The sequence below is a fragment of the Chlamydotis macqueenii genome, chromosome 2 (genome assembly GCF_036417535.1).
Source record: "Chlamydotis macqueenii isolate bChlMac1 chromosome 2, bChlMac1.mat, whole genome shotgun sequence".
In the NCBI taxonomy this organism is placed as follows: Eukaryota; Metazoa; Chordata; class Aves; order Otidiformes; family Otididae; genus Chlamydotis; species Chlamydotis macqueenii.
The window spans coordinates 113,919,645-113,941,656 of NC_141557.1; the positions used below are offsets into that span (position 1 = coordinate 113,919,645).

The 22,012-nt window shown below is 40.9% G+C and overlaps 1 protein-coding gene across 1 annotated transcript in view; it reads right to left on the reverse strand.

Annotated features, from left to right (window-relative positions):
- The window catches only part of ANKRD29 (ankyrin repeat domain 29), a 34,304-nt gene extending 21,585 nt beyond the window's left edge, over positions 1-12,719 (reverse strand). Inside the window, exons 1-4 of the mRNA XM_086740730.1 lie at positions 12,652-12,719; positions 7,487-7,597; positions 5,394-5,492; positions 2,857-2,955 (exon numbers count right to left, since the gene is read on the reverse strand). Of these exons, the coding sequence (XP_086596856.1) occupies positions 2,857-2,955; positions 5,394-5,492; positions 7,487-7,597; positions 12,652-12,672 (330 nt within the window). The 5' untranslated portion in view covers positions 12,673-12,719. The remainder of the gene's footprint in view (positions 1-2,856; positions 2,956-5,393; positions 5,493-7,486; positions 7,598-12,651) is intronic.
- Between the last annotated feature and the right edge of the window lie 9,293 nt (positions 12,720-22,012).

Below are 22,012 nucleotides of genomic sequence, written 5' to 3' on the forward strand. Positions count from 1 at the left end.
CAAATCTTTTCCAATTCTGCTCCCAGCTGAGTGCCTTAATTGGAAAATGCCTTATCTCTGACCTGAAAAGGCATATTTTGTCAACTATATTGTTTCTGGGGTTTGAGGAGGATGGAGGAATCTGTTATCTTAGCCATCTGTTGACAGAACGATGGTCTGAAGGAATCATACCAACCTATGAAAACCACATTATTAAATCAGAAAATTGAACTTATATAAAAACACACTAGAAGATCAGTGGAAGATGCACACTGTCCATGCAGTACGTTCTCAACGGTGCCTCCTACTCAGGTACACACTGCTGCACAAAGTACAAGCTGGTTTCCCACTCAGCCTCATTCTAAAAATTCAGTGGGTTACCGAAGCCCAGTCTGGAAGCTGTAAGCATTTGGATTCCTGTATCCTCATTTCAGAAGAAGAGCTGCAGGGCAAGGAATGAGTGCAAGAATGAACATGGCAATTTCCAGGATAAGTCCCAGCATTAATTACGAATCTAAGCCCCGATCCTACTATTCAGAGAGAGCAGATTCTTTCAGCAAAGAGGGCATGGACATGATAGCTAAGCTCAACCTTTAAAAAAAATGTTACTTTAATCTTGCACAGACTAATTTTAACTCAGCTATCCTTTGTTCAGCTTTAAGAGCCTCTTCAGGCACTATAGCTTGTGTCATACTGTGGGTGCTGAAATGACTGATACACCTCTTGAAGAGGTGATGAGAAGGGAGGGAGTGCTTGGACAGGCCCATTTGATGTTGCTGGAAAATAGCCTCATGTACACATCATGTGCCTGTTTGTCATATTGTATGTCATGGGAGTTGGTATTGTCTTATGACCAGCTCGACTGGACGTGGCAGAGAAACTGTGGCCTGGAGAGGAAGAGCAACCTGCAGCTTAAAAGATACTCAGGACTGGCACACGGGCCAAGTTAGGTCTGACTTCAGAAGAAGAGGCAGGCAGCAATACGAAGGCTGGGAGCAAAGTTTCAAGCAACAGTAAAGCCCAAACATGAATTTGTCCCAAAGATGGAAGCTATTAGTAGCAGCTGAATGTAGGAATATTTTCTTATAGTTTAGATCTTTACTCCCTTTTACCTGGCCTAGTGACTCACGTCAATATATTTTCCATGATTCATAAAAGATCATATATTGTCATGAAGGATCAGACAATTTCAAGCCTGCTGTTCACCTTCTGGGCCAAGTCTTGGCCTCTTCACAAACTCCTAGTTCACAGGCTGTGAAAAGGTTTGGTGAAAATGTAAATGTCTCTCTAGACAGAATAAGGTACTCAGCCTCTGTCTTCCCTCCTTACCAAGTTGCCTGCATTCACCAGTTTCCCTGCCTCTACAAAAACACTGCCCAAATGCATGCTGAGCTGCAGTGAGTAGTTGAGGCTCTTCTTATGCCTGGGACACCTCTGCTCCTTCAGCCTGGCTTCATAGCCTTTTTTAGGCCAGATGACTCAAAGGGCAGTGTAAGTTCACTCACTCAGTTGTATATAGCTGAATGCTAGAGAAGATGATCCTTCTGAATCTTGCTAACCCTCACCTATACCCTGAAATAAAAGACTGAGAAGCAACCGGTATTTTAATGTGCAGCTTCCCCAATAACTCTGTCCCACATGAGATTATCCAGCACTTTAAAATCCAGCTGTTATATTTAACATTACAACCTCCTACATTGCCAAGTTCCACAGCTGTACTCCATGTTGTGTTAAACGGCCACAATTTCATTCATGTTTTTAAATTTACTGATTGCTGCTGTGGTCAGAGTGTTGCTTACCACAAGGATAGCTCCCTAGGGTACCAGAATACTACTTTATGGGCATGTGTGGCCTCTGGCCACAAAACCTCAGGATTTTTAGTCCCTGGAGCATAAGGAGTTGAGTCTCTGATGTTCCATCAATTCCCGTAGTATTTAAAGCCTGTATTTCCAGGGACTCTGGAAAGCAGGTATGAGTTGAGGGAATATCAAACACAAACACAATATCAAATTCAAATCACAGACTATAACATCTTGAAAAATTGGATACTGTGCAGTAAAGAACTATTCCTTCTTCAGACACATTGCTATGGATCCCAGGGTAAGTGACTGGCAAATGTCCCCCCCAGATTATAGGAATGCTCCAAAATGTGGCCAGCATGTCAAGGGCAAGAATATTTAATGAAAATATGTTGCTTTTGGTTCTGTTTGCTGAAAAGCAGAGGTGTTAGTATGGTCTTGGGCAAAGAAACTGAGTCGATGTACTGCTGTCAGTGAGGAACTGCTGTTCTTAATGCTGTTCACTCCATGAGGGGTGATGAACCAGACCCAGGCTCTGCTGTCTGTGTTTTTGGCTATTCTAAGAAGATTTTGTAACAGGACCTGCCTGAACAAAGAACAGAAGCTCTGAGGTGCATTTCATCTTCTTGTCACAGATGGGTAAGTGGGAATTTAGGGAGGACTGAAGCCATTATATTCTTATGTATCCTACGGTGGTATGCAGAGACATCCCAACGTAGATGAAATTTCAGTCTATGCAAGTGAAGTACATGTACACCTAACATGGGATCCCACATAATACATACAAAAAAAGACCCTTTATTCTTGTATTGGAAGATAGCTTAAGAGGAAAGATTGATATCACTATCAAGGGACTGATCTTTGATCAACTTATGTCATTAAGTCTAGATAATAAATGCTAATCTCGAGTTAATATTTTCACAGTATGTTGCATTACTCATATTACTCAGAAAACGTTCAAGTCAGGAAATCCTTTTATCATCTCCCTGCTGCTATGTCATGTTTCATGCGAATAGGAAAAAAACCAGCCTTGATTGTCAGAATGTATCAGCATGCAAAAATAGACCCATCATCTTACTTTATTCTTAAATTCAGTGGAGGCTCCAAATTCAAAGAGAAACTTCACTACATCATTGTGGCCTTGCTGTGCAGCAAAGAACAGAGAAGTTGCACCTGACTGTAAGGAAAAATTGATTAAAAAAACCCCAAACACATAACACATTTGATAATTGAAGCATATACATTTCAAATTAAAAAGTATTAAGCACAATCAGTTGAATATCAGCTGAAAAGGCACAATGATTTTGAGGACTAGGACAATGGATATCTTTGCTCAGTTTTGTTCCCATCAAACTGAAAAATCTGTCCAGCATCATATATTTGAGTGAAATCCAAGTTTCACAAGGGACTTCTGCACAGAGTTTCTAATATAGACCTCTTAGGATTCACCCACTTCTACCCAGTCACCAGATAGGGAAAGCAAGCCCAGAGGGAGAAAAGAACAACCTTGCACAACAAAGGAACAGCCAATTTGAAATGAACCCCTATTCCACCTGCTGCCACAACCTGAGACAAACAGGAGCACGAGATGGATTTGGATCAGAGTGTGGAAAGAACAAGGAGACAGTTATTTAGTACAGCCGAACTCCACCTTGCTTAACTGTCCACTGACAAAATGTTACCGCTGTTGGTGCTGTCATCCTTGCCTCTTGCAGCAGTAGCTCCCCATCCAGCCAAGAAGCCTTCAAGCAACTACAACCAGCCCTGCAACTCCTGCTTTTCCTTAACCTCACTGAAGAACTGAACACCCATATTTTATACTGGTTGTATAAAATACTGTCATTAATGTGTGAGTAAATCAGGACTCAAAAATTAATATGTAAGATTTTAATGGCTGGACAGAAGGAAAAAGGAAGGGAAGGAAGATAGGGATGGAAGGCAGGAAGACAGGGACGGAAGGCAGGAAGGCAGGAAGGCAGGAAAGGAAGGAAGAAAGGAAGAAAGGAAGAAAGGAAGAAAGGAAGAAAGGAAGGAAGGAAGGAAGGCAGGAAGGAAGGCAGAAAGGAAGGAAGGTAGGAAGGAAGGAAGGAAGGAAGAAGGAAAGAAGGAAAGAAAGAAAGAAGGAAAGAAAGAAAGAAGGAAAGAGAGAGAAAGACAAAGACAGAAAAAGAAGACAAACAGGCTTTCTTGACTTTGGGCTCTCTCATCCCATGTAGAAGGTGTAGGAAAGGGGGGCTACTCATGAACACTCCAGTGTTCAAAGCCTTTAAAATAGCACACGGCCCCTCAAGACCATTTCAGAGCCCCCTGTGCCAGACATATTTATGGGGCTCTCACTACCCCAAAGTTCACAACAACTTCAGGTTTGAGTATGTGGATTTAGTTTCAGAATGGTGCCATTCATCTTTAGGGCTTAAACTTAATTGGTTTTGCTTCCTCTCAGCAACAGAATGATTTTGGAGGATTTCAGTGTTTCTCGTTTTGTTGGCTTGCTGAATCAGTATGTCCTCAGTGATGCGCAAGAGCAGTTTCATAAAACTGATCTCAACTTTTCCTTTTGCTGCTGCTTTCCAAGCAGTGTTTACCTAAGGGAAGGGACATGTTTAAATACATGTTTTTTTGGAACAGGACTCCACTGAAAGACACTGACAGTCATGGTTAGAGCAAGTTTAGGCCAGTAAGTGCAAAGACATTTATGTCATCAAACATGGCATTTACTGACTCAGTAACTCGCAGATGTCAGCATGAGATTAATGCTCTAGCTACAGGTAACCAAGGAAAGCGAGAAACATTTGCTATTGTTAAAGTGACGAGCATACTCCTGTCCTGCACTGCCTGCTGCCATCCCGTGTTACTGCATGCCCTCCTTAAACTGCTCTTCTCTCCAGACCAGTACAACTGCCATCCCAGAGCAATTCTGCTCTCTGTGTAACCAGCACACAGACCACAGCAGCTGCAGCTACTCCTTACAATCATTTGCACAGAGTATGAGGGAAAAGCACTTTCTGAAAACTGTCCACTGACATTGTCCCTTCCACAAGCAAGCATGTCATGGTGTGTGAGATGCCTTGAATGTACAGCAGAGATACAGGGAAGGGTATGGGTGATTAAGCTGCATGATTGTTAGAGATGACTTCGCTCAGACTAAGAGGAAGAAACTCCAAGGCATACAGCGTCAAAATAATCCCCGGGCAAGCAATGGCATCCGCTCCATTTTAATTACTGGACTCTGCAAATCAAAAGGTAAAGGACTTCTCTGTATCATTTATCCCATCCAGAGAGCTGGAAATTACTGTGCCAGTAAAACTGCAGATGCAAAAATGGTGTAACTCTGAGGGTTACATCTCAGATGTAACTGCCCCTCACCAACCAGATATGCTGGAAATGTCTGATGAATTATTTATAAATGTACCTCTGGCATCGCATTTTCTATTATAAACTCCAAACATCTGATTCCTTGATGTCCTCAGGAAAACAGACCCCCTTTATACATGCACTGCACAGCAAGTAACAAATAAGCAACGGGCAAAAAGCAACAGACAACATTCTTCCATTATTTGTAATAAACCAATGGTCACTTAATCAATCCCTATTTGAATGCAGAACTTCTCCTACCTCTCTCTGCAGATTGATATCTGCTCCTTGCAAAACCAATTCCCGTACACAATCTATGTGGCCATAGTAAGATGCTACCATCAGAGCTGTTGTGCCAAGCTAGGAGTAAGGAAAAACAAGTCAGTACCTTCAACAGACGTCTCCAGCAACAAATCAGGCTGTCTGGAACAAACAGCACCTCTTCTGAAAAGCTGAAGGAAGCTTATGATCATTGAAAACTTTGCTATCACTTAAAACTTACTATCAAGAATACTTTGAAAATGAGCAATTAGCAGGTGTTAAAGCAAAAACACTACAGACTTGCCTGCAGTGCGAAGGCTTGACCATTCAACAAATATGTATGCAATTACTTTTCCTTATTGCCCCAAAAGAAGTGCAACAAGAATAACAAGAATGCTTCTGGTTTATGCACAACATAATTTTCAGAGAATCTCAAAGATCTTTGCATCATTTCTGGAAGAATAACCTTAGACACAGGAGCCGAGTGACTTAGCTGAGTCACTTAATTCTGAGTCATAGGCAGGAGTAAGGTCTGGGTGATTTGAACACTAATTCCCTATCCAAACGATGAGAGCAAACTCTGTGACTCTTCATAATATATGTGAGAACTTTCCATACCAGAACTACGTATCCAAATTCCCTCAGTATACCATAAGGTCACTGCTCTAGTGAACCAAGTAAGATTTAGGTTATATGTATGTGGTGTATAGACAATACACAGAAACCACATGCTTAAGGATGAAAATCATCCTTCTAAAACATTCACACACACCAGTTCGATTTAAAGAAGGAATGTGTGGCATTACAGCCTTAATAGTATGAAAATATTTTAGTCTAGAAAATGTACATGCCTGATACAATTAATAAGTCAGGATATTTTACAGTACACTGTAAAAAATCCTGACCAAAATTAGGCTTCTTTTGAGAAAAAAAAAATGAGCAGTAGTGGACCTTATTTCTTTACATCGATCTCTGTCCCGTTTACTTCATGTCTCCATCTGAACATCCTTCCCTCCCTATCAGAATGACAGTCATAGCATCAGCTCCAGAATAACTGCAGGACAAACACTTGCCTACAAGGCAAAAATGAAATGGAAATGAAAAGATAGGTTAAAGTCAATGGGCTTAGAAAATCTCTTGCACTTTGAAGGTATTCAAAGTCAGAGAAGCTGTGGCAGGTTCATGTTTCAGGCTGGAAGTGGCACTGATCCTGTACAACATAGGCACAGCTCTCAGTAAGTCAGTCCCAGCATCAAATAAAAGAAACCTGGAAACTTCTCAACCTTGGTTTCCCCCTGCTCTTTGCAGTAGCTTAGTAAAATCAAGTATCTCTCCATATGTTGTAGGCAGAATAGCAAGACATACCCATTATCTGTGTTTTCAACCATTTCTAATCTCAATACTAATTTCAACCCATGCCAATTACAGTAAGGAAATCCCCATGAAATCTTTCTGTCATGTATCTGGGCTCCTGTTTGCTTGGAAATTGTACTGTGCCGTCATGTTGGTGTCAAGTCCAGGAGATACTGGTGTAAGGGTGAGGAAGAAGTCAGGAGGCCAGCCGTTCTTCTGACAGCACCACTGGGTGTAGGATGCTGCATGCCACACAGGGTGGGAACGGCTGCACATCAAATGCAAACTTCTACATTGCCTACACGGAAACTGCGGTGCAGGGTTATTTTTTTTTTTAAAAACTAATTATGAGGAGCTCTGCTAGCTGACAGAATCACTGCTACCTGGGCTCGGCTGAGTCGACTCTTGACCATGATCTATCACTAGAATGACATTTTCTTGCAAAGAGAAGCCTGAGGTGCTAAGATCTGTGTTTTTAATGTCAGCACCACAAATAACTGTGTAAGACAAATTTTTGAGTGCTGGCAAATTCCTAACCCCTTGCCACTGATGTAAATCATCACACTATTTTATCTTGAGTTTCAAACTTGCTTCCTGACAAGAGAAGGTTTTAAATCATCCCGAAGTGCCATAAGACTCTCAAATGTCTCATGTTAGACCCCTGCCACACCCTAGGTGCAGCAGGCTACGGAAAGCGATGTAAAATCAGTGCTGTGGCTGTAAGTGCATTGTGTGCGTACGCTGTCTTTGCAGTCCACATCTACTCGCCCACTGTTGAGCAGCAGCTGGAGGAGAGCCAAGTTTCCTTTTCTTGCAGCCCAGAATGCAGCATTGGCGAGTGGTGTTTCTTTCTGGTGAAAAGAAAACAAAAAAAAATCCAGAAATAAAACCCTTTGGAAGATGCATTGGACAAACACACACATGCAAATTCCACATTTAAGCCAGGCAAGTTTCAGCTTAGTGTGCTGTTCTTTGAAAACCAGAGCATGGAAGGGAAGCTAATGTAATTTCTCTGTGGAATTAAAGAGATCAGTCTCCCTGTGCTACCTCACGTTGTTTCAGGTCTTCCCTGTATCCATGGCAGTCTATGACTCTTAGCTCTCTCTGTACTGAGAGATGACCGTGCCTGTCCAGATACACAGGGAAATATCACAGAAAATAATGTGCTAACTGGTACCTGTATTGTCTGCTTCTATGGTGGGACTGGGCACAGCGAGAGAGGTGGAATCATCCTGCTGACACGTCCTGCTGCAGGACATCCTCCTGGGTTTCAGGCTAGCTCTCTGCCATCTCCTCCTTTTCTGCATATGAAGTCCCAATACAGGAAAAGTATGGCTCATGCATCTCCCACATTGTTTGGTCTGCCTCCTCCCTGAAATTAATACCCTGTAACTGTGATATCTCCTGGGTGATGCTAGAAAAAAAAAAGGTTAAAATCTTGCTGTCTTGACTTAAAATCTTGACTTACAGATTCATTTACTAGGTACACAAGGCAATATGTAAGGCAAAATTGGGAAACTCTGAAATCTAGGTAACACAGGCCACTGTTAACAAATTGGTAGTAATACAACATGCTTTTGAGGCTTTCTTAGGCCTAGAAACAATGCCACAGTGTGACTTCTCCTGGGTAGGAGCAAATTATCACTGCCTCAGCATAGGAGGAGGACAGCAGAAGAAGACAGACTGCGCTCCTGACCTCCCTATCTGATCCATGCAAGGCAGCTGCCAGAATGCAGAGTGGCTATAAAAGTCAATTATTTTGCTTCAGAAAATGTAATACACACTTCTCCATGTCTAAATGTCAATGTGCACATGTAATGCGGTAAAGAATTAGGACTGAATGGTTTTATGGTTGATACTTAAAATGCACACGTAGAGCAGAATTTAAATGGCTTCCCTCACTGACATGCAGGCAATAAACCTCGCAGAAACCAGCAGGCACAAGACTAATCCTGTGAGAATCTTTCCCATATCCATCGCACTGAACACTTGCCATGGGCTGCATTTTTAATATTCATAGATTGGAAAATGGGCAGCTGTTTGAGACGAGAGAAGTTTCAACCATTCAATAAATTATAAGACACTTCCTCTAAATTGATAGCGGTATTTCTTGTACCAGCACACTTAGGGGCAAGAGTCTGAAAAGATTTAGCAAGCACAATAGACTAAATTCTGATCTTCCTTTTACAGCTAATACATTTTCCCTGGTGAATCTCTAACATAAATCAAAGTAGAGCTCACAGTTTATACCCTCCTTGCTGGAAATGCAGTAGTGTTTTCCTACCTTCACCCTTCCAGCCACTAAAATTTTAAGTAAAAGCAAACAATTGACCTAAACACACAGTGTCCCATGTTGCCCTTTTTGCTCTGCTTTATTAGGCACGTATTTGTTTATAGAACTGGTAGTTAGGAATATTGTCTTATTGCCTTTTTATGATGATATTCAGTGGAAAGCTATTGCAAAAAAAAAAAAGATATTTAGACCTTACAGAATGAGAAATAAAATTCCTTATCTTTTATTGTCTTACTCTATCCCTTAAAGTTTTAGAAAGCTTTAGGGTATAGCAATATATCCATACAGGGATTTATTTTGCCCAGCCTGGTTTTCACTATGAGGGCACAGTAGCAATGTGACTGCATTTTATCATGCCTACCATGCAACAAAGCCTTTATTGATCAGGTAGGCAGGAATTGGAATCACTATTCAGGAACACTTTACCTGCTTTTGTCAGTTTACATGAGGAGAGACGAGAACTAGGCTGCTAGTGTTACCCTAGTCTGGAAGTAGAAGTCCAAAGTCTTTAGCCTTATGAGTCATAAATTCCTACTTCTTTTCCCCCCCTGTAATTCCTACAGTAGCTCACCACCAAAGTTGTCCTCATACTTTGGATCAGACCCAAGGAATGGAAGAATTCTCTAGTGCATCAACAACATGAAATCAGTTTTTTTCCCAGTGGTGCTTTTGACCCTACCACCTTAGGCCCCCCCCTACTAAACAAAACCACGACACCCAATTAGGAATGACTGCTATCAGTACGTGTACTTCCCCTCATGCTCTCGTGTTGCTGGGGATTCCTTCTGTAAAAGTAGACTATACAGCACACTCAGACCATCAACCATGTAGTGATTAGATTAAAAAAAAGCAAACACAAATCCCAGCTATTTTACCTGCTTAGATGAATGGAATGTGCAAAATCATTCAGATGATCTGGGCACCCTACAAGGACAGCCTCAAGGACTACCAGGTGGCAATTTCTCTTCTACTTTCAAACCAAGGATTTATACCTCTGTGCTCTTCATTTTCAGGTAATATCAGCAATACTGCCATCACTGGTAGGCAAAATGTAAGACACTACTTTGGGATTAACTGAATAATTTTTGAGCAATAAATAGGTTTTAAACCACAGGATATGACATAAGCCTTGACGGCTGTTGTTCAGTTATGAATTCAATTCTGAATGAGGGGAGAGATGATGTTGAATTTCAAGAGATTAACTGGATATAATTTTCATGTAACTCTTATTATAAAGCTAGTCTGGTCCAAAAACTCCTTAAAGTAAACAACTGACCTTCTGGGAACAAAATGTAATAAACATGTGAAAAAGTGATTAGCTAATCACTTTGGTGAAAACATGTTTCATTATGTCAGTTGCTCCAGCATCAGCAACTTTCAGGACACAATTTCCTCCACTTCATCAAGACCTCTAAAGCATCAAACTCTGGCTGTGCTGTTCATTTCAATTGTTTATATGCTTTTATGAGAGCCCAAAGATTGAAAGCTGGCATTATATTAATGCTGTATTGACATCAAGCAAAATACTTATTCAGTAATGGCCTAGAGGAAAATATATGTTATAAATCTTACAAGACCATTTCTATGCAGGAAAAATAAAATGGGATAATGTATCGGTATGCATCATCTTAGGAATATTGTGGGGAAAAGTATCATTTATATGTTGTGGTCAGCAACTCCCGCTCCCTGCCCTGCCTCTGACTTGCCGTTTGCAGAGAAGAGGTAGGTCACAGTGTGGTAACAGCTGAGGAGGAAGAATGCATTCTTAAACAGTGATCTTCAAGGTGAAAGAAAAGATGCAACAGGCAGAGAGAAAGAAAAGAGAGGAAAAAAAAGAACACTAGCCCAGCAGCTGGTTCCTCATAGTGTAAAAATACAAGAAAATTCCTTTTTTTTTTTTTCTCAGTTTCCAAACCAGTCCTAATGGAAACGAGAAATTGAATCAAAAGTCTTAAGAAAAAGAACTGGAAATCAGGATCAAGTATGATACAATGGAAAATGTTAATGGGACTTAGGAGGAAAGCGAGAGGACTTTATTAGATAGCAAAAGCTCCTACATGAAGGATCCTGATAAAAAAAGAAAGGTCATTCAAGATATAAGTTTAGATAGGCAAAAGCTGGTGGAAGAAGAGAGAATATCCATGTGTATAGACAGTGAGAAAGAAAGATAAAAGCTACCTCATGGGTAAGCAGGATAGTAAGATGCAAAACATGAATAGACAGTGGCAGAGTCAGTAGGAGTCCAAGGTAAGTACACAGTCTTCCGAGAGAAAGAGAAAACACGCCAAGCAAAAAGACACAGAAAAGAGAGGGAAACCAGAGGGAGGTGGGGGCTGCCATTCTCCAGAGGGAGAGGGAGCAGGCAGTGAGCTACTTCGAATGGCAGTACTTGAGGGAACAGAAAGTGAGAAACAGGGCACAGAAAAGGAGCTGGTAGGGACAGAACAGAATAGAAGACCTGAAGGACAAGGTAAAAAACCAAACAGGCCAAAAAAGGAAAAGAAGGCAGCAAGAAGGGGCTGGCGCCACCAGGAACATGGGGGTAGCATCCATTAGGGTGGATGCTTGTGAGAAATGAAGGTGGGAAAAACTCATGGGGACAGAATGGAGGGACAGAAGAGACTAAGAAAAAAAAAAAAAAAGGAGGCATTAGGCCAATAAAGGACCAAAAAGAGGATGACCATGGAAATTTCATCACTGAAGCGAGCTGAGGCTGAGCTGTACTGTGAGTAAAGATACCCTGTTCCCTGCCACACCAGGGCTTTATCCACGGGTGTAAAACACCTGCTGTACCGCCATCCAACTGACACGGTGCCACCGCTGCACCAGCACTCCTGGGACAGGAGACGCATTGACAGGAATGAGAATAATCCATCAAATAAAGCAAGGCAACACAAGCAACACGGGAAAGGGCTGGCACAGAGCTGGTGATCAATAAGTGAAGGGCAAGCACAGCATCCAGAAGGTGCATAACTGGAGGAGCAGATGTACATCTAGTATAAATATTTTTCCGTTAGCATCAGTAAATTGCTGCTTGCTTCCCTCTCTGCCAATCGATTTTATTAATCCTGTCCTCAGATTAAGAAACTTATTTTAGGCGATCTTTTGAAGATGACTGCTCTTGCATGGTTTTGGATGGGAGAAGCACAGAAAGTGTCAGGAATCACAGACAGAAAAAGGAACAAACCAGCCTGGCTTCAGTGGCCACCACAGCCTGAAACGAAGAGCAGGGATAACGGCTGCCTCCCAACCATTACACAACCGGCACCGGCAGAGATGATGGGGGAGGTAGGGAGGAGGCTCCCGACTGCACCAAAACCCTCAGCGCTGAGCCCGGGCCACCCTAAAGCCGGCGTTGAGCCTCGATGGAGAGGCTCCCAGTTTATGTAACGCTAACCACGCACCCATTCCATCAGCTGCCACCGCAGCACCTCCGTTTTTCCTACACCCCCCCCCCCCCAAAAAAACAACAAACCAACAAACCCCCAAAACAACAAAAACAACAAAAAACCCTAAATCCCAGATTATGACGGGGCATTTCACGGGCTGCCAGCACGGCAAGCGCAAAGCCAAACCCGCATCCCCTCCCCCGGCTCCCGCCCCGCTCCTCACCTTGAACGACATCCTGCACATCGCAGCGCCCCGCCCTCCGCCCCGACCACCGCGCAGCTCCGCGCCGATCGATCCGCGCCCCAGGCTGGGGCGCGGATCGATCGGCGCGGAGCTGCGCGGAGGTCGGGGCGGAGGGCGGGGCGCGGGGCCGGCACCTCCCCCCTCGCCTGCCTGGATGCTCACCGGTTTCTGGCTGATTTTCCCCTTTAAAGGCTTTTTTAATTTAATTTTTTTTTTTTTTTGGCTGGGAGGGGAGTGCCAGGGCTCTTGTTATTGTATTATTTTGTTGTTGTTACTGTTGCTGTTGTGATGATGATAATGATTATTATTATTATTAATATTCAGTGGGCACAGCTTCCTCGCAGCCACCAGCACCCCCTACTCCAGCAGCATCATCCCAAAAAGCAAGACCCCGTGGTAGGAACCCCCTAGACGGGGCCTCTGCCGCTCAGAAATAGCACTGAAATCAATATCCATGCAGCCTGGGTCTCATCATGGAGCTAATGCGACCTTCGTGGCACCTCTTCTACGTTTCATGGCTTTTTCCCTTCATATCTAGGAAAAAAAAAATGGTTAAAAAGTGTCATTGTGAGTACACCCACACTGCAGCCGCAGAAGCCTGTTGGGGTGAGCACTCCCTCACCTTGCGTGTATCCAGCTGTCACCAACACCATCTCCCATGGGTGATGCGCTCTCATTAGGAAGACAGTAAATTCTCAAGGGCTTAATTTTAAGCCTTTAAAAATGAACAACTGTAAAGCCAGTGCATGTTCTGTTTTGTCTGGTTGCTGCAGATTTCATTCAAAGTCTATGTGATATAAAGTAGGCAAAACGGGGCATGCTCTGGTGGGAAATTCCTGAATTTCTTTCCTACTGTTGGTTTAAACTGAGCCCTTAGGGATTTTCTTCTTTTGATGTGCGCACATAAATCCCATTCACGAGAAAATTATGCGTGTGCATTCAGAGAAAATACTTGCACCGCGATTCAAATAGTTTCTCCTACAAATCTGCAAGTGGAGGATTTTCTGCAGATTTTTTTCCTGAGGCAATATTCAGTTGTGCATACAGGAAAACAAACTGGAGGCAAGCAGATGAAAGCTGCTAATAGCATAAACTCATCTCGGAAGGTACGGCCTGGTGTGAACCTCACCTTAATTACTGAGAAGATCATACCAAGATGGATGATCATTCTGATTTTTCCTTAAACTTAAAAATACTGAATAAACTCAGTAGATTGCATAGTTAAGAGTCATCCTTGCTCTGATCCAGTTGCACAGTGATGCTTGCCCACTGATAGAGGAAAATATTACTAATCTGTACACACTCCTTGCCTCACCCCTGGAAAATCCCTGTATTTATTCAATCTATTGTGAGTAACATGCCAGTCTTTTCACATTCATCAGCCAAAATGTTACATTTTCTGACAAAGAAAAAACAAAGAATTCTCTGGCTGAACAGCAAAAAAAAAAAAGGAGACTAATGCAGTACAGGTTTTTTTCGGCATCTGTACTTATTTTAGATGTTGGGGACAATTTTTAAAGTGCCTTTCTTAATTTCCCCACAAAATCTGAAACTGCACCTATTTTCAATTGCACATGATCTCCTGTGATTCTGCTATTTTCATATTCAGGTGCAATAATTTGTCAGAACTGTTGAATACAGAAATACGTCTATAAGGTATGTTCCTTTTGGGTGACCCTTTGAAAGTTTATCCCAGAAAGCATTTAGAAACTATCTTTCTGGGTGTGTATCTCTGTCTATTGTTACACTCAAAATCTTCTTTATGGGCAAAGAGGAAACATACCTCATATATATACAAACCCAAGAATTTAGAATTAGTATAACTGAATCTTAGCAGTCTAACCCAAGAATCATTACTAGAGCAGATATAATTATTGCAGAAAAAGAAAAAAAAAGTCTATGCAGAAAAAAAATCAATATGAATAATATTACAGTTAAAACTTATACACACTTCCTAATTTTTTACTCCTTTTCCTGATATTATCCTCACCTTTCCCCTGCTCTGCTGGGTCCTAAAGGTAGTTGTTTCAGTGGTTTGGGATGTTATGGTGAGCTGTCAGCATCTGGAGTTGGCCACTGCAGGGAATATGATGTTCATGTTGATGGCTTCTTCCTCTAGGATCTGCATAGGGTTGTTTTATAAGTTTCCTAAAACGCTTTTACATCTTCCTCTTTCTTCACTGCTCTGCAGCTCCATATGACAACCAAACTTACTATACGTGATGGCTCCTATGTTTGTTAGACATGGTTTTGTAGTTCCTTTTGTTACCCCTAAATCCAGTTTTGTCCACCTCCAGGTTTGCATTTCTGTGCCTGACTACTGGTGAGTTGTTCATAGCTGTGGAGTCACCAGTGCCAAGCTTGTGTCCCACCTCTTATCATCTCATGCCCACCCGCATCCTGTGCCGCCACTTTTCAGTAACAGCAGGTCTGCATTTGTCTAAGCTGTGTCGCTACCTTAGAGTGGTAAAGCCGTGGTAGTACTAAACAAAGGTAAACAAAAGTAAAACAAATCACTCTGAGACACTTGGTCAATTAGAAAAAACTGCTGTTAAATAAATCTGAGGGGAGGTCAGGAAAAGTATAAAAGAGAGCAAGCCTGACAAGCCTCAGTCCTGAGGCCTTGCAAACTCAGTGCCTGTTACCAGCAGTGGAAATACTGTATTCTAGGGCTATGTGGTTATGCTACCCACATCTCCCCTATTCTTGATTCTTGGCAGGATATTTAAGATTCCAAGATATTTGAACTGGTTGGGATTTGTTACCTGTTTGGCACAATTAATCTGCAGGGCAGCAGGCTGCATTCCTACCACCTAATATTTCATCACAGTGGTTATTTCAGGTATCCTTAGTCATGTTGTTTTGTACAAATCTGAAGGGTATCTAAAATGAACTGCTGGAACAAATGAAACCATTGCCTTTAGAAGCTGATCCAACCATTCTGTGTAAGTCACAGACAAATCTCACCTAAGCAAGAACAGTTCAGGTACAGCTGTAGATGGAGAAATAAAAGAAGTGGTACAAATTTGGGGTTAGACAAAACATTAATTTGGAAATCTTTATCCAAACATATTCAAGTTTTTATGTAAACACATACATTAATTTCTATTTGCTTTAAAAAACAGCGATCAACAAACAAATACACGTTCAGCAATGTCAGTGAAGAGCAATATAAGTTTGCTTGCTGTGTATGTAAACGGATAAATATATTTCAGCAGAGTACGATGGTCAGCATATGTTTTGTAGCTTTAATGAGCTCTGACACGGGATTCTGCCCTCATCTCAAGACCCCATTGCTAAATTTGACTGCCATCTTCTAGCCTCCAGAGCTCTTTACTGCGGGGTGTATCACACATCTGTGTAACCCAGAAGATACTGCATTGACAAATATGTTTCCGCAGTAACTTTTTACATTTCCCATATGGCTGAATGTCCATAGTGTTGCCAATATCACCTGTATAAAGACCATTGGTGGGAGCCTGTGACATTTATTCTCTCACTATAGCTTATTTTTTTTCTAAAGTTTTACAGAAGGTGGAGAACTTACAAGAATGTTATTGATTTCAGCTGTATCTGCATTGTCTTCTTTCCTGGGACATTTGCGTCCATGAACATTTAGCTACTTAAAAATTCAAAAAGTGTAACTAGATTTGTATGCTTTTGCAGAAATAAACTACTTTATCCAAAGTTTAAAAAGTAATTTAAAATATAAATTGAGCAATCTTCAGCAATTTCAGTTACAAATTTTGAAACTTAATTTTACCCAGACAACAATAGTAATATTCCTGGCTACTGTGAAGAGCAAATTGTATTTCTATTTTACTAAAGGCATAAATCCTTTTTACTACTCTAGTTCTCTCTAATTTCAAAACCCTGGATCATTGTCTCTTAGAGGACTGTTGTGTATTTCTGCCTATGACCTCCTGTGTGGACTTGGGCAAGCCTTTTGTGCCAAAATCTTCAAAAATGGCCTCTCACTTTGGCTTCCTTACATTCTCTTGTTTTGTAAGTCAGAACACAGACACCCAGAACAAAGGCCACTTCTGAAAGCATCAGGCTAAGGTTTTTGCACATCAGTTTTTGTCAGCAAGATTCACTATCAGCCCACTATCAGACACCAGCTCTAAAACTGCTTTCTCTTTCCCTGATCTTTAGACCCTTCATGTTTCTAAAATCACTCGTGATCTTGGCTAAAGCCTGCACTGCACTGGGGAGTGAACGGAGTTGGCCAGCTCAGACACCACCAGCAGTGCTGCTGTGCCAGCGTGGATGTCTGAGAAGACCAACAAATCCAACTGCTTGGCTAGCTAAATCAGTTCATGCTGATCTCTCTGGGGATGTCTACACTACTGTTTTAGTCTGGATGAAGAGCACACTTCTGAAGTGAATCTCCCAGTTGTCTCCCTTTGCTGTGCTGTTGTTCTCATTGTGGAGGGATCTTGTGCTATGCAAAGTGCATCTACTCTTGAACTAAACTTGAAGAGTTTCTCAGAAGCAGACTAACTGGACTGCAGCTCCAAGTGGGTATGCATGTCATGGGGTTGAATGACAGACAGGCTGAATTAAAAAAAACGCACATACCCAACACGAAATGGGTACAATGTAGACCTCAGGTCCTCAGGACCAACTGTTTGCTCTACAGATCCACTTCCGTTAGTCTGCACTACTTGCAAATGTAGATAGCCTGTGTTGTCCAAAGTAGATTGCTGCTGCTACCATAAGTAGCTTAGATATCTCTACACTACAATGCAGCCTTTGGTGTAGAAAAAAATGCCTTATAATAAGCTGGCTGGTACAGCCATGTTGGCCCACTCTCCTGCCTGAAAAGTAGCCAAATTCTTGTGCCACTGGTCCTTCTCCTTATCCTGTGTGTGTTCTTTCATCCAGTGAGAATCTGGAAAGTCTAATTTTTTGCCCAGGACTTACAGATGTCCTGCAGTATCCACAAAGGGGCCACAAAACATCTGGAAATCCTAAGCCTGCTTACTGTGATTTACTGTAGCCTTCATGTACACGTGCCTCCATCAACCCTCTACGCAGACACAGCAAACCCGACCTTTTTGGGGTGCAATATGCATAGGCAAATTCATGGTACAGAGCATGCACAATAACTGTGATACTTTCCAAGCATGCTGTGTCTACTGAGCACAGTTTGTGTCATCAGCTTGTACCTGTGCAGGCAAGAATGATACACCTTGGAGTGCCTGGGCATGCCCATCCTCTGCCTGGGAGTATTAATCATTCCTAAACCAGCTTGCTGTGCCACCTGGGAGTATTCTTCTGCTCAAAGGGATTCCTCAGCTGTTTCTTGGCTGCAATTTTTAATGCCTTTTGGCTCTTTCACAGGCACTTAGGGTTGAAGATGTGGGCTTCCTTCCTTAAAAGAGAATAGCATTGCTCATCTCATGTGAAGCAATTGAACAACCACAGATAAAACCAGCTGCTTGTCTCAAATGGATTATTGTTTATGTAATTAGCTAACTTTTGTTTGCAAAATGCTAGGACATTATGAGGTGAATATTAATTTGAGTGCAATATATTATTGTTATTCCAACTGTCTTTCAATATATTTTTAGATACCTACTCTTAAAAAGAATAGTGACAGATCCAAGAGGGGTTTCTAAATTAGTTTGGTGAACTGATATTTTACTTCTAGCATTCACTTTTGTGTACAAGGAGTCTTAAATCATAAAAACATCAGTACACATCCATCCATATGTCACTGTGAAAGGGCATATGCACACACACAGAGTAGGTGCCTCACAGCCTTGTTACTGAGGTGGTATTTAATCCCCTAACTTAATCTGTTTATGAAAGAACAAGATGCTGTTCATTTCAAGCCACAATGTTATTCTTGGTGGCACTCTGTGGACAAAGATTTCAGTAACATAAGTTCAGGAAGATCAGATACTTGGGACACTGAAATCAGAAGGTCCTACCATACAATCTCAGCTCCTAGGATTAATTCATAGGATTCCACTGGGTTAATTAATGCTGTAATGTCTTTCCAGTATATTTGCACCCTCTTTTATGAGACTGATTTCAGGCTTTGGTAAGCTCTTAGGTGTGACTCTTTAAGAAATTTTTCCTGGATTTTTTGATTTATTTGTGGTAGAACCTAATTTAATTTGAAAATGGAATATAACAAAACTCAGAGAAAATTAAGCTAATAGATTTACTGTCCATAAATTTTGCAATTACCAGGGACACTATAGTCTTCAACTTGTATATTGCACTTTTCGTGTAAAGATCTTAATTTTTTTTTTAAGTTGTACTGATATCTCTGTTATACAGGTGGCAATGCCTAGACAAGGGAAATTGAGCAATTTTTTCCAAGATCACACAGCAAGTTCATGGAAGAATCAAGACTAGATTCTGCATTTGATTGAAACATAAACCTCTGAAAAATATAATCTGCATATATTCCATGTAATAGACTGGAATTTTACCATTCATTCAGTCCCAAAGCCAAACTGTAGTTGCACAGTGCTCTCCACATGCCATCTCCACTGAGTATAGCTGAGGCTTCTTAACTAGAGGGCGTTTTTTTTTTTTTGTGTGCCAGAGAAACAAATACTATGCCATGTAATGCAAAGAAACCACAAATTCACATTACAGCTCTTCTGCTAACATCTGTCTTTAACTCTGCCGTGATTGGCTCGTGCGATGAATAAGCGCTAGCAATTAATCCTTTCACAAAGGTGATGGAGCTCGGGGCTGAAGCTTTAAGTGTTCATACTGAGTTCAGACAAGTGCTCATGCAGAGAACGATACTCTAAAGACTGGAAGAAATGAATGGTCGATCTGTCTTTTCCAGAGTTACAGCAAGTCAGTACATCTTTAAACAGTTGAACTTTATGCATTTATTTCATTATAAAAGCAGAGCAGTAATTTAAGATATGCCCGAGTTTAAATAATTAAAATACAAAGACTGCAGGAAATACTCTTCTAGTTAATGTTGAAATTATGAGATCTTTCCAGAATGTTATTAGTTTTCTAAAATATATTGAATCTTTTGCATTACCTAAAGTTGCTTCTTTTACTAGATAAGAAGTCTCAAAGTTTGCATTATGACTGTACTGGTGAAATTAGTGAAATACTAAAATTTTAAAACAATTTAACTAAAGCTTAGCTTCTTACAGTATAAGATCATAATTAAACTACTTAAAAAAAAAAGACAGAAATAATAAATCTCCTGCAGATAAATTCTTATGATTATACAGTGTTTATTTAAATTTTTCTTGTTCAAGAAAATGTATTTCAATCATCAGCAATAACTTTGATAAAGCAGTCTATAAACCAAAAGATTTTCCATCTGGCCTATTATTTACATTAATCTTTCCTTTGCTAAACTGTAGCATAACCAGCTACATGGACTGTTTCTATAATATTTAAAAAATACCATAGGCCTGTCTTACTAAAACTAGTGTATAAAGAACGTACTTTGAGTTATTCTTTATTGTGGGGAGATACTCTTAGAAATGAATAGTGATAATAAGATAAATAGTAAAAATTACTTTAGAAAGAAATCCTGCAGACTTCTCAGGAAAACTGTACTAAATATTTAAGTATCCCATAAACCTTTTAAAAATAGAATGAAGAATTTACAAAACTGGACCTGAAAAAGGAAAAGTTTATCTAATAATAGAAAGAGTTTACCCAACATGTTCATAATGGTATGCATTCATCCTTCTAGGGAGGGAGCTGTTACCTTGAATCTTTCTCTTAATCTTTCTTTTCACTCCATAGTCCTTTTGCCGAGGCCTCGTATGATATCCAATTTCATATCAAATTTGCTGGCATAAGCTGGTGTAAGGATACCCAACTGCTAAGGACCACGCGACTGTTATTAACTTTCTTCTTGCAAATCTTCAAACTGATGCCTGGGCAAGTGACTTAGGAATCAGAGAGAAGTTAGCAATGTACTCGAAAAAGCAGTACTGAATAATTTCCACAAATTGTCATTTGAGTGTTTCAATGAATTTGTTCTTTGGTTTCCTCTTTTCCACTGTTCCCAGCAAATTAATGCTTTTAGCCACAGAGATTAAGTGACATGCCAGAAAAGTCAACAAAAGGACTACAACTACCATCTAAGATCAATTTCCAGTCCAGTATAAGCACCAGTATATCATCTTCACTGTAGTGCAAATGCCTTTCAGCCTTCAAACAGCTCAACTTAAACACCTGTTATGTTAGCATCTGTACAGGTACACTGTGCTTTAAAATTTTTTATCCTTCACCTCCCAGTCTTGGAATTTTGCTCTCCTGAAGTTTTATCACTTTAAGGCAGCGTGTACAGAGTGTGACTGAATATTTTGTTAATCTATAATTTCCTTTTCTTTTCCCTGCTTATCCTCTGAATATGCTGATTTTATGACTCAGTCTGAAGTTAACTGTTTACCTTTTTTTCCATCTGCTCAGCCAGAGTGAAGCCAGTGAGCCTGCATGCAGGTGCTTTGGGTTTGCAAGCTTTCTAATTCCAGGCATGGCACTTAACTACTGGCTGATACTGGTGCAGGTAATGAAAACGGCCATCCGCGTCCATGGAGAATCTAAACTTGATGGGCAGTGAAGCTCTCGAAATATAAAGACATATTCAACTGAAAATCATATAACGGCTATTTTTCCTGGCCATTACTTGTATATTATTGTATATAAGTCTACTGTGGGAGGTGATGTGGGTCTGAGAACATATGTAATGCATAAGTGTGAGAACAATGCACGATATATCCCATATGCTACTACAGGTAGGAAAAGCAACAGATTATCTAGGGTTTGCTGGTTTTTTTTTTCCATAGGATATAATTGACTCCTGTTCTTGTAAGTGGAAGTTTTGCATACGTTCACTAACAAATATAGAGAAAAACCTCAATATAACAAATTGGGCCAAATTAGCACTGCAGAAGAACCACAAAACTGCTCTGTATTCAGCACAGAAGCATAGGATTTTTGCCATCTAATTCACATGAGACATTCTGAATGGCAGAACCATATGGGTTTGGTTATTTCTTCTCTGTTCCAAAAGCTTTGTTTGAGGGCCACAGAAGCCATTGCAGAGCACAACCACCAAGTTCCAGACACTCTGAGATGGCTTCCTAGGAGCTTACTGCTCAGTAAACTGACCTGGTAGGTTGGTTTTATCCTCACTTGGAGAGAATGGAAGCCTTCAAAGGAAGGGACTAAGGATCTTGGGCTGAGGGTGAGGATGATGGGGCATAAGCAAGTTTGATAGGAGTCATCTCTATACATGCAAGATGGAAACTACTTACATTGCCATGTATAAAATTTCTTTGAGTTACTGGCTACAGCTCAGTCTGTTCAATTTCTCTGTCTTATGCCC